The sequence below is a fragment of the Podarcis filfolensis genome (assembly GCF_964270895.1).
Source record: "Podarcis filfolensis genome assembly, chromosome: 12".
NCBI lineage: Eukaryota > Metazoa > Chordata > Lepidosauria > Squamata > Lacertidae > Podarcis > Podarcis filfolensis.
In genome coordinates this window covers 16,331,936-16,345,088 of record NC_139614.1, presented here as the reverse complement: position 1 = coordinate 16,345,088, position 13,153 = coordinate 16,331,936, and the positions used below count along the sequence as shown (strand labels likewise).

At 43.7% G+C, this 13,153-nt stretch overlaps 1 protein-coding gene across 2 annotated transcripts in view; it reads left to right on the top strand.

Moving 5' to 3' along the window:
* The window catches only part of LOC310745556 (uncharacterized protein), a 270,786-nt gene that overhangs the window by 205,431 nt on the left and 52,202 nt on the right, over nucleotides 1-13,153 (top strand). For both annotated transcript variants that reach the window (XM_083578365.1, XM_083578364.1), the window contains exon 3: nucleotides 4,686-4,859. In XM_083578365.1, coding sequence (XP_083434491.1) covers nucleotides 4,686-4,859 — 174 coding nt within the window. The remainder of the gene's footprint in view (nucleotides 1-4,685; nucleotides 4,860-13,153) is intronic.

Here is a 13,153-nt window from a genome sequence, read left to right as displayed (position 1 = left end):
AGCCAAAGGCAGAATGCTTTTAATAATAATAATCCAGGGATTGGAGAGACTCAAATTTATGTCATTTCCCCCAGACCGCTCATACTTCTGAGAAGTTCATTTTAAAGGCTTAGCCGCTAAGACAGCATGGACTCAACTTTGGAAGTCATTTGCACACTTCTTCTGAAGTCTGATGGAATAGTGGAACTTGGAAGAGAGTTTTGACCTATCTCATTAATATGTCAACTGTAAAAAGGGAGTGAATCTACTTGAAAATTTTCTGGGATAAAAAAATAATTATAGACTGTAGTCAATTAAGGGTTTCAGTACCTTCTGCAAGGAAATACTAAGGGGGGAGAGAAAGAAAATGATTAATTTATTCCATGTGTCCTCTCCAAATCTTTTAATGATCAGTGGTGTTTCTATGTCATTTTGAACTACCCGACTGCAGATATAGTGCATATAGGATTCAAAATATATAACTTCCTGCCCAAATTATGCATATTATTTAAGTGCAAACGTGCAAGGAAATGATGGGCAAGGGGTTGACCTAAAGGCTGCATGAAATGCCTGGACCAGTCACTTTTCTGACAGTTTAAGTGTCTGTCAGCTTTGAAGCTGAATGCTGTTCTCTAAATATATGGGGGGGGGGGCTTTTTAAGTATCAAAGGAACAGTCCTTCAATGAATTAAGAGTGCAGTATGCCATGATTGAATAAAAACAACCACTGGTTGCTGGGCTTCAATGGCACAGAGAACCAACAGGATTTTCTCCGTGATAAACAAGTCACATAGTCCATTTGCTGTGAGCAAGGACCTGCCATTAGATGAGTAATGAATGTTGCTATTCAAATCAGACCTTAGGAAACTAGATCAGCTCATAGCTTGGTTGGATATAATCAATGGGCATTAGTTGTCAAAGCTATCCACCTCCTATTTTGGACTCATCACAACCCTCTGTGTATAGCACGTTTACTCAGAAGCATCACCTAATTGTGATGAATGGGGATTAATCCCATGTAGTCTAAACCACTGAGCCTAGGGCTTGCCGATCAGAAGGTCGGCGGTTCGAATCCCCGCGATGGGGTGAACTCCCGTTGTTTGGTCCCAGCTCCTGCCAAGCTAGCAGTTCAAAAGCACGTCAAAGTGCAAGTAGATAAAGAGGTACCGCTTCGGCAGGAAGGTAAACAGTGTTTCCGTGCGCTGCTCTGGTTCGCCAGAAGCGGTTTAGTCATGCTGGCCACATGACCTGGAAACTGTCTGCAGACAAACGCCGGCTCCCTCGGCCAGTAAAGCGAGATGAGTGCTGCAAACCCAGAGTCGTTCACGACTGGACTTAACGGTCAGGGGTCCCTTTATCTTTACTTTTAAGTATGCCTAGGATCACAGCCTTGGTTGCACTGGTTGTCCATGCTTGTGCCCTGTTTAAAAGCTTCACAATATTACTTGATGATTACTGTTTGCAAGTTGAGAAACATAGCATCTGATAAGGCAGGTGATGTTACATGAACTGGGTAAACTCTTGCAAGGAGTAGCTACGGTCTCCTAGGACATTACACACACACACACACACACACACACACACACACCAACGAACCCCTCAAACCTCCAGGAACTGGGAACCTCACAACTACATCTTGGTGAATTACCTAAGACTTCACACACCTTTGACTGCCTTCTTCATACACCGAAGGGAATAGGATCATGCCACATTGTACTCTGCAATTGGCAGGTTGTATGAAGCTTAAAAAGTAGAGACATCACCTTGCCAACAAAGGTCCATATAGTAAAAGCTATGGTTTTCCCAGTAGTGATGTATGGAAGTGAGAGCTGGACCATAAAGAAGGCTGATTGTCGAAGAATTGATGCTTTTGAATTATGGTGCTGGAGGAGACTCTTGAGAGTCCCATGGACTGCAAGAAGATCAAACCTCTCCATTCTGAAGGAAATCAGCCCTGAGTGCTCACTGGAAGGACAGATCCTGAAACTGAGGCTCCAGTACTTTGTCCACCTCATGAGAAGCGAAGACTCCCTGGAAAAGACCCTGATGTTGGGAAAGATGGAGGGCACAAGGAGAAGGGGACAACAGAGGATGAGATGGCTGGATAGTGTTCTGGAAGCTACCAGCATGAGTTTGAGGAAACTGCGGGAGGCAGTGGAAGACAGAAGTGCCTGGCGTGCTCTGGTCCATGGGGTCACGAAGAGTCGGACACGACTAAACGACTAAACAACAACAACAACAAAATGAAGCTTTGGAATTGGCCAGGTTTAATATAAATATGAAGAGTCTGCACTTCTGGCCTTGCCTGGTCAACAGCTGCTTTCTGGCCTTGCCTGGTCAATAGTTCCTACTTCCAGCAACTGATTTCAGGGACCTTGGGTTAGAAAACATCCACTCCAGGTTTAGGATTTGGGTGTGGGCCTTTTCCAGCTTTCTCTGGTACAACTGCTATAGCCATGCCTGGCTAAGAACAGGCTGGCCACAGTAGGACTACTGTTCACTTGGAACCTTGAGACCGGAATACTGCAATGTGCAATGTGTTCTATGTGGGACTGCCCTTGGGCCTGGTCTTGATACTCCAGTTATTGTAGAATGCAGTGGCTAGACACCTGATGGGGAAAGACACCTAAGAGCATGTGACACTTCTGCTAAAACGTTAGAACTGGCTGCCCATATGCTACCATGCCAGGTTCAAGGTTATTGTGTAGCTATACAAACCCCAAGGACCACTAGAGCCCTTATGTCCTAGCTTGATCACCAAGATCATCCCTGGAGTGTTTTATCTTCAACTAGAAGTTCGTCTTTTAGTGTCAGCAGGCAACATCACTGCTAATTTTCAGACATCGTCTTCATATGCTGACTGGCTTTTGAGTTGTTTAAACTTTTTCAGTGTGGGGTAGTCATATTTATTTTGTCTCATGTTTATGGTAGCTTACGTTTTATTGTACTTCCATATTTTGTTGTGCACTGCCTTGATATTTTATGTTAGGGGGCGGTCTATAAATCTTTCTCTAAAATAAATAAATAAATTAGAATGTCTATCCGGTCTCTTCTGATCCCAGCCCCACCCAGAACCCAGTGCTCTGTTCGTTGGGAAAGATGAAATTTCTTTCTGATGAATTTATGAGATAGGCCAAAGAAAAGAGAATTTATATTGCATTCCTTTGGGGAATTAAAGTGAAACCTTTCCTTTGATATGCCAAGATTCATAGCCCTATAAAAGGCTTATTTGAAGAGTGGAGGGAAGATCTTCTTCAAGTAAGAGGGCAGTGTTTCTCTCCAAAAACCTCTTCAGAATGAACAAAGTAACCCCTTGTCATATATTGTGACTAATGAGAGTTTAGGGTAGCTTTTAATGTTCATTTGTATGCTTTGCGTTTGGAGAGTTGTAAGTTAAATCTGTAGAAATCGCACCACAGGAATCCCTTGACATGAACCAAAAAGGAGCAGCCCTCTGCTTCAGATACCATAAAGTGTTGCTGAGGGTAGTGTGGGGAATGTCTGCTCTTTGGTGGGATCTCTCCTCATCAGCTGGAAATAAGCATGCATCACAAGGCATGACAGAAGTCGATGTGCATTGTGTTTGCTAGCTGTGCCACCCGTGCATGTTACAATTTATAAAGCACAATTAGAGCCAACAGAAGGTGTGGTTTCATTCAGGGTGGCTTGAATGTCAGAAAGAACAGGGTGCAAGTGCAAGGAATTTAGAAGGACCCTGTTTCCAACTTTACAGTTATCTCTTGGAAGGCCTGAGGGGTCCCAGCTAGATTTAAGGCAAATAACCCTAAGAAGGGAGAGGAGGAGCCTTGAAATTATTATCAACAATTAGCACCTGCACAGCAGACTGAGCAGGCACCCAAATCACCTGGCCAAAGTCTTATCCACTATGGTGAGATGCATTATACTTCCACTTCTTCTTTTTTTAACCTTTTACCTATTTCCACCTAAAGTATAGTATTGATTCTTAAATTTTCATCCCGATAAATAAATCAGCACATGCCAGTATTATGCAAATTGGTTTCCTTACTTTTTCTTTGTTGTTTGGTGATGCAAAAGTGGCCCCCTTAGAGGAATTGTACAGTGTTATGTACTGAAGTTCTTACCCTGGGCCAGCAGGGGGATACTGTAGATAGTTCAGGTCCACATATGCAAATAAGGGATCGAAAGTGACGTTCAGTGATTGGATAGTTACAGAAAATGGTTACTGTTGTGTTCTAGTGGAGCTGTATATAAGCAGGCTGGCTGATCCCTTCAGTTCAGTTCTGTTCTGGCCTGTGAATAAACAAGAGCTGTTTGAAGAATCGATGTGTCATCTGATATGTTCACCCACAACTTAAATACAGTATCTCCGTATTTTCAGAAGCTGATTTGATAAGAGTTTGCAAAGTGATTGTGAATGTCAGCACTTGCGGCATTTTGCCCATCTGCTGCTCGTCGCCATCTCTGTGCCTCCTCTGGGGTGGGGTCACAGGTAAACTTCATTTACAAGCGATTACAAGACCCACTTCTCTTTTGTCCTCTGGAGAGTAACTGTTCCCCAGTACAGCATTCCTGGACTCTTAGCTTCATTGACTTTCCAGTATTCTTTCATTTTCTGCAGAAAAAAAATATGTCTATGTGTTTTCCAAATGCAACATTGTGTGTGTTTATGTGGAGTCCAAGTATTTGCATTTTACATTTGCTTTTTTCTTTCTCTCTCTCGGTAGCCTAATTCCACAGTGAGAACGTACCAAAACAGTAAATACCGAGTGACCATGAGTCCTGGCTTTAGTTCCCAGTGGAGCAGCAGCCAACCTCTTTGGAACACATACACTTTCCCAAGGACAAGCTTGCACTACCAATCCCATGCTAGCTACACCTACTGTGCTGGACACACTGCGGTGAGTAACTATAGCAACCTGCATCCTGTTGGTCGGTGAAACGTAGTAGGACTTGTCATCACATACTGACAAATGATTGGGCTTCACCAGTGTTTCCTCTATGCCAGTGTAATTGGACGTGGCTTGTCCTTATGTGGGTCAACTGCTGTCATTCTACGACCATATACTGTCTTCCTCACCATGGGTCTTGTTGCATCTGTGTTCTGTGAAGATGAGGCACTGGCTATGATTTAGTAGTTGTATTAGTTGTAATGAAGGTGTATTAACTGTTTTCTATTCTCGTCTTTAACTTTTGAGACTTAGCATAGCTAAATGGCTATTTGTTGAGCCCAAAAGTCTGTAGAGTGTTCGTTAATTATAATGGTTCTTCAGTAGAACCTATTATCTTCTGTCATCATCTTTGGTCAATTTGCTCAGCACACTCAATAGAGAACATAATTGCCACCTCTGTGCTAAGCTGCTGAACATATTTGTACCTAAACAAGTAGTGAACAGTTGGGAAAGAGCTGAGAACATAATGCTCACCTCATCTTCTTAGTTTGATATCTGTGAAAGGACAATTATGGCTGTCATTATGAAAACAGTTTGGGGACCACTTTCCAAAACTTTAGTGCAGTGCTAAAGAAAAGGCTACGTGTTTTGGCTTCAGGAGGAATCTAAGAGTGAGAACAGATGTTATGCAAGCCCCAGGAATGCTGTCAGAAACATTGTGATGTATATCCTCCACCCCTCCTCCTAATTTTTGGGAATGCTCACCAGATTTTTGTTGTGGCTTACCCCATTCCACATCATTGGCCAACACTGGCCAAGAACATCCCCATGGAAGTGTTTTCTGCAGCACATTCATGGCAGATGCAACATATCGCCCTTAGTGCTGATTCACATATGCATATATATCATTTGACTTAGGCTAGAATTGTAGGGATGGAAGAGGCCCATAGGGTCATCTTGTTCAACCCCCTGCAATGCAGGAATCTTGCCTACAGCTGTCCCTGGGTGAGCTTGAACTTGGTATGTGATGACTCACAGATGAGTTCGTAAGTTGTGTTCTTTGGGTAGTGTCCAGTGTGACATGGGAGCAGAAGACTCAATGGATATTTTTTATTCCCCTCATCCCCCCTACAGTCAGGTGTAAATCCCCACCCCAAAATAAGCCTTAGGAAGAGCACCTGTTATATTGTGTGGGCTGTGTCACCTGCGATTGCAGTAGGAGATGGAAAATCACTCCGAAATGGGGAGAGGAATTTTCCACTAGATTCCTCTCCTGATTTCAGGTATTCCCCCATCCCAGAGCAGCCCCAGGTGACACAGTTCACAATGGCCCCCCTGAAGTGGGGCGGGATATTGATTACATAATCTTGCCTTCTACCCACACTGTGTTTGAAAAGTATTGTGCTTGACGTGATGTCAGCTTTATGGAAGCTCCATCTGTGGTGTGTGGTTGTGAGGGCTGCTTTGTACACGTCAGTTGCCAACTTGATGAACTTGTGTATGAGAACACTTTCTGAGGAGGTCAATGAGATAGGTCCATGGGTTTTTCTTTTGCAACTCTGCCCATGATCGTGGCTTGTTCTCATTGTAGTTTGCAAATCAAAATGCATCAATAATTGTATGGTGCCCTGTAACTCACAGTGTAAGTGGCTCTCTTAGCATCGGTTGCATTTCACCAATAATGCCAATGCATGCTCTCTCTTGTATATTACGTTGAGGTGTCTTTGAACAATTTGAGATTGTGTGAACTGCTTCCAGTCTACAACACTCCTTGGTGAAGTTTGTACTCAACGACAGCTATCCTAAAGTTGGGGGGATGATTAAGATGACCCACCCTCAGATATTTATGGATCCTGATGGAATCCTGAATACTCTGGGGACTTTCTAGTAGACAGAGCAGGTGATCCAGCCTAGGCTTTTGTCTTAACTGTGGAACAGTGAGATACAAAGGGTGGTTTTCCATGCCCCTGAGGTTCGATTGAGAAGAAGAAGAGTTTGGATTTGATATCCCACTTTATCACCACCCTAAGGAGTCTCAAAGCGGCTCACAATCTCCTTTCCCTTCCTCCCCCACAACAAACACTCTGTGAGGTGAGTGAGGCTGAGAGACTTCAAAGAAGTGTGACTAGCCCAAGGTCACCCAGCAGCTGCATGTGGAGGAGCGGGGAATCAAACCCGGTTCACCAGATTACGAATCCACCACTCTTAACCACTACACCACACTGGCTCTTCACTACTGACTGAACCTTTGGTGTGTTAGCCTTTGCCCTGTGGAACTCCCTACCAGCATGGCTTCAGCAGGAACCACTCCTCCCTTCTTTCAGAAATATTCTTAAAACTTTTGTTGTCTTTGTTTACGCACTCCTTTACAACACAGTTTTTTTCTTTTAACCAAGCAGTGTCTACTTAGTTTCACTGGTGTTTTAATTACAGTTTATGGATATTGTAGACTGAGTGTGTGTGTGTGTGTGTGTGAGAGAGAGAGAGAGAGAGAGAGAGAGAGAGAGAGAGAGAGAGAGGTGGAAGTTATACATACTAAAATAAACATGGTGGTGTGAGCTACAACTGCCATCATCTTCACACATTTGTCATGCTGGCTGAGGCTGTGGGACACTGGAATCCAACTTTTGGAGGGCACGACCTTGGCTTGTGATCTTCTTCATGAAATGGTTTGTTGGAAAGTTCATTACAAGGTTGACCTAGCGTGTGTTGCATTAGAAAATTAATTCTAATTCTGAATCGCTATGCAAATCTGAAAGGACATTTAAGTGCAGTGCTGTGGAATGCAGCTAACTTTTGCACTGGAAGAGGTTACTTCTGCACTCCTTTTAATTTTAGTTATTGCTGAAGAGCGCCTCCAGAACTCTCCCACATCTCTTAAAAAATGTTAGAGAAGAGAACAGTGGAAGTGCTCTTGACAAATAGTGTAAATGAATGAAGTTAAAACGGCCTGCAAGAAGATGGGCATTGCTTAAGTTTAAGCAATTGCCCATTTCTCCAGCGATGCACAGTTAGGTCCTAAATCAGTGGGAATGTCTGCATTCTCCCTTGGCTGCCTAACAAGAAATGGCTGCAATTCTGCACCCTGTGGCTAAGGACAGCAGAGTGTAGTGTAACTCTCACTATCCTGCCAATTGGCTCTGTGCACAGGGGTTTTTTTAGGCTTTTGCTTCCGTGGACATGACACATCACAAATTCAAAGACAATTCTGGATATTCCTTACTTTGGATGATAGAGGTTCCCCCCCCCTCTCTCTTACACACACACACACACACACACACAGAGAGAGAGAGAGAGAGAGAGAGAGAGAGAGAGAGAGAGAGAGAGGTGTTTGAGAAGCTTCCTGGAGTCATGAATGAAAAAGCACGGCTTCAAGATTTGCAAAGCACCGTATTTTTTGCTCTATAAGACGCACTTTCCCCCTCCTAAAAAGTAAGGGGAAATGTGTGTGCGTCTTATGGAGCGAATGCAAGCGGGAGGCTCTGTTCAGCGCTCCCTTTAAAGAGCCGCATGGAGCGTGTGTGCAGCTCTTGGGGGCTTTTCCCCGGCCAGGAAAGCCTACGCAGCGATCCCGCTTGCTGTCCTGGCTTCTGGGATTCAGAATATTTTTTTTCTTGTTTTCCTCTTCCAAAAACTAGGTGCGTCTTATTGTCTGGTGCGTCTTGTAGAGCGAAAAATACGGTAAATCAATATAGACCAGGGGTCAGCAATGTTTTTGGGGCATGGGCCGGTTTGCGATCCTGCAGCCGCCACGGTGGGCCGGAGTGCAGGCGTGTGCGCGCATGCATGCATGAACGCCATTTCCAGCACTCCTTCCAGCGTGGAGGAGGCGTGTGCAGCTTCCCATTGGCTGGAGGAGCTTCCTGCAGCCAATGGGAAGCCGCCCAGCGTCGTGGAAGGTGGTCCCTGCTCTGCTCCGTGCACGGGAGCCGACCGAGTGGCCGGCGGGGTCCATGGGCCAGTTAAACAACCCTCATGGGCCGCTTCCGGACCATGGGCCTTAGATTGCCTATGCCTGATATAGAGAGTTGCAGGAGAACACCTGGGGCAACATCAGGGCAACCTTCCACTTTCCAATGCTAACTGCTGACATTTTTATTTTTTTAAAAAATGTTTATCTGTGAAAACCATCTTAGAGTAACAAAGTCACAAACACCAGCTTATTAGGACGCTTTGCGGAAAGAATAAATAGAGAGCCTACACATCTATTGTGTTGGGTTCCTTCAGGGGAAAAGATGTCAGGATCAAACAAATGCATCTCTCAATTAGCTTACCCTACCTAAACCTTCCACACTTCTTTGCATCCGAAGCAAACCATCCCAGTGGCTTCTTAGATTGCTTTTGCTGCTGCCTCTTTAGGCCAGCTTTTTCAAAGCAGCAATCTCATGCAGTTAATTCAAATCAAATCAGCTTATCAGCTTGGTTCATTGTAAGTCTTTCATAACCGCTCGTGTGTGACAGCCCATTAAAACTTGGCCAGAGTCTTTAAAACATCACTGGGGGGAAAAAAACCTGCAAATATATTTTACATTCAAGCTTTTGAGCTGCCTGGGCATATTTGTTTTGTACTATTAACCTTTGAAATTGAGCTTCTTTCCAGGGGTTGTATGGACAAGGCAGTGGGTAATATATCGGTTTAGCCGAGGTAATTTACCCAATTTTACTTTATATGGGATTAGCTTTATTACGGAGTGGGGAGGCAGGGGGGAACACCATCAGAAAAATCTGTTACCTACATGGGCAGGGATACATAGTTTGTCCAGCAATTCTTCTAATGGGCACTTCACAATTCATGTGAATGTTTACATCTTTGTATTCAGTTTAGGGGAAAAAAGGTACACTTGGCTAGCCAACACACTGTCCTCTGGATGTTGTGGACTACAAGTCCCATCGTCCCTAACCATTTGTGATGCTGGCTGTGGATGATGGGACTTATAGCAACTGGAAGGCCACAGAATAAAAAAACCAAAACCTTCCAGTAGCACCTCAGAGACCAACTGAGTTTGTTATTGGTATGAGCTTTCGTGTGCATGCACACTTCTTCAGAGACCAACACGAAAGCTCATACCAATAACAAACTCAGTTGGTCTCTAAGGTGCTACTGGAAGGAATTTTTTTATTTTGTTTCGACTATGGCAGACCAACACAGCTACTTACCTGTAACTGGAAGCCCACAGGTTATGCATCCTTGGTGTGCAGAAATCATGAGATGGACTGCAAGTCCCATGATTCTGCAGCAAGATGTAAGAGGCACAGCATCATTTCCAGCCATAGAGAAGCCCAGCATGTCTGAAATGTGACTTGAGTGCTATTTCAACCAGGAACCTGCTGGAGAAGTTGTATACTCATCAGAGTCAGCCCTACCATTAGGCAAAGTGATGCATCTGCCTCAGGTGGCAAATACAGGGGTGTGGGGTGTGAAGGAAGAGCTATGAGGACAGTGCTCTAGTCTAGGTCAGCCTTTACTAGGAGAATAGGAGAAATTGATCTCTCAGCGACTTCTGACACCTTCTGGAATGACTCAGGGGGTTGGAAGTTGGAGTTTACTATATCACAGTGATTATTTTCCTACCTGAAGAGTTGCTGCCAGAAAGTAGTACTGGGGACTGTTACTTAGTCCCATGTCGTTGGGGCTGTGGGGGTCCCACAGCACTATAGTCTGCCTCCAGTGTTAATCCATATCTATATGAAACTGTTTGGCGAGGTCAGCTAGGGATTTGAGGCATCTCTGTATTCCATCTGAACCAGGAGAGGTTACAAAGGTATTGGGCCAGTGCTGGGAAACAGTGAAAGACTGGATAGGTACCAATAAACTGAAGTTGAATTGCAATCAGATGGACGTTCTGTGAATGGGTGGTTGTCATATTCAGGAATTAGGTAGTACAACTTGGTCTAATAGGGGTTGCACCCTGAAGGAACATGTTCATAGTACCTCTGTGGCTAGGAGTGATCATCCCCAGCTCCAGCCATTTCTGGACCAGGATAGCTTAACTGCAGTAGTCCATGTTCTAGTGACATCCCACCTGGACTACTGTAATGTGTTCTATGGGGGTTGTCCTTGCAGACGGTCAGGAAACTGCCATTAGTGTAGTGGAGAACATGGCTTGTCAGGTTGGTGTGTTCAATGAGCGACCACTGCAAGTGATCTACCAGGCCCAACCCAAGGTGTTAGTACTAGTGTATAAAGCTTTGATAGTGTTTAGGCAGGATCTAAAAAATAGGGTTTTTTTTAATGAGGGGGTGCAATGGACAGTTTTCTCCATTTTTAGTCTTATGGCCGACTATGATAATAATATACTGATCTGAAATAGATTTATGCTCCTATTATGCCAGTGATCATGTTGCTTTCATTTTATACGGTTTCCAGTTGTTTTGAATCTTATGAGGTGCCATGGGAAGCTACTGTATTCTGAATGGCCGTGAATAATTTTGAAAGTAAATAAATAAAAAGAACAACGCAGTCTGCTTTCCCAAACATAAGTGTTTATTGCTCAGCAAACATAATCATCTAAGAAGGAGAGGAATATACTTTTTCTTTCTGATTTTGATAGCTGCCTTGGAAAAGCAGTCAAACGAGAATTGCAGCTGTAGATATTGTACCCATAGAGTGCTTCAGCACAAGACTGCTATGAATAATCTGCCCATACAACAAACCTATACAGCACTATATAACACAGAGACTTTAAAAATATTTTCTGAACGCCAAAGATCACGCCTCAAAACCTCCTAAAGAAACTATTAGTTGGGGTGGTGGGATTCAGTGTAGGCCCAGTTTTTATTTGGAAAATATTTATTATTTGAAGATGGAAAAATAACCCTAATTTAAAAACTTGGAGGGCAGGGAAGAACTTCCTCACCCAGCCTTTATACCCTGTGAGTTACACATTAAATAAACAAGATGTGTTGTCCCTGTAAATTTTACGTTAGGGAATAAAATTAAAAAGCTTGGATTGAGTAACTTTCTCTTCTTTTCTAAAAATATTATATATATATATATATATATATATATATATATATATATATATGAGAAATCCATAAACATTTTGTAATTTTGACTGGTAAAGGGGTAAGGAAGTTGGCATAACTTTGCCTCCCCCCCACCCCCCACTAATCCATTTCATGAAGGGGAAAAGCACTTGCCTTGTGTACTTATCTTGTTTTCATTCCAGTCATGTGTTCAAACTGTTTCAGGCACAGTGACATTCAGTGCACCATCAGCAGCGACCCATGCTTGCAGGCTGACTCACTTTGGTTACAGGCCCATTGTGCTCTGGGTTTATGACCACTTAAAGCAAGGAAGCATCGGCGATGCGAATAAGGCAGTTGCCATTGATGGCATTGTCAGAGAGCATCCTTAAACCCTGAAGGTGGTGCAGGATTCCTAGCTTAGCTCATACAGTGCCATGTATACAGAAAAAGGACTCTGCTGTCCAAAACATCGACAAGTCTTGTACAGTAATCCATTTACTCACCTATTTCAAAGAAAACAATTACAGTTGTATCTTGTTTTGTGGCTGGGATCCATTCCGGAGCCCTGGTCACCAGCCGAAAAAGACACAGGGCAAAGCACCGTGTCTGCATACATGCATGGAGCTGTTTGCTCTTCTGCGCATGTGCGAGCGGCAAACCCAGATGTAACCCATTCTGGTACTTCCAGGTTTGCTGCGGACGTTCACCGGAATGGACGCTAGACAAGGCGGACATTTGCAGAGGTATTACTGTACTCGAGTTGGTGCAGCATATCCTGAAGAGATCAGGCCTTCTTCTTTGAACTCAAGAAAGAATTGGAATGGTTTTCTGGAAAGGATGGACTGCTGATCCTTGACCCAGTCTTTAATGTTTGAGGAGCACCTTATACTTAATATATTTTACTATCAAATGGTTTTTCCAGACCCAAGTGCCTTTTGGGGGGGCACGGGGGAGGGATCAAAGTCAGAAATAGTATAATTTCTCCCTTTTTCATCGGCTGCAGTAACAGGCTCACAGAGTAAGTTGTTTTTCTACCTGACTATGAACATTGCTTTTTCTTTAAATCTCTTCCCATACAGCCACTACTTAGTGTCTTTCGTCTCGCCAAGTGGGACAGGTGTAATTATTCACCTCTGAGCTGTGGGAAAGAGAATATAATTCAATGCAGTGCTCCATCAGCCAGTGCAATTCATTGCTTCACATAGCGTTTACTTTATGTGGGTCAGTTAAAATGTTGAAAGGGTGTATTGTGTGAGCCTCCCCACTGTAAACAGACGTAGCAGATCATCCTTAAAATTTAAGCATACAAGGTGACACGGTATGGTGGATCAGGG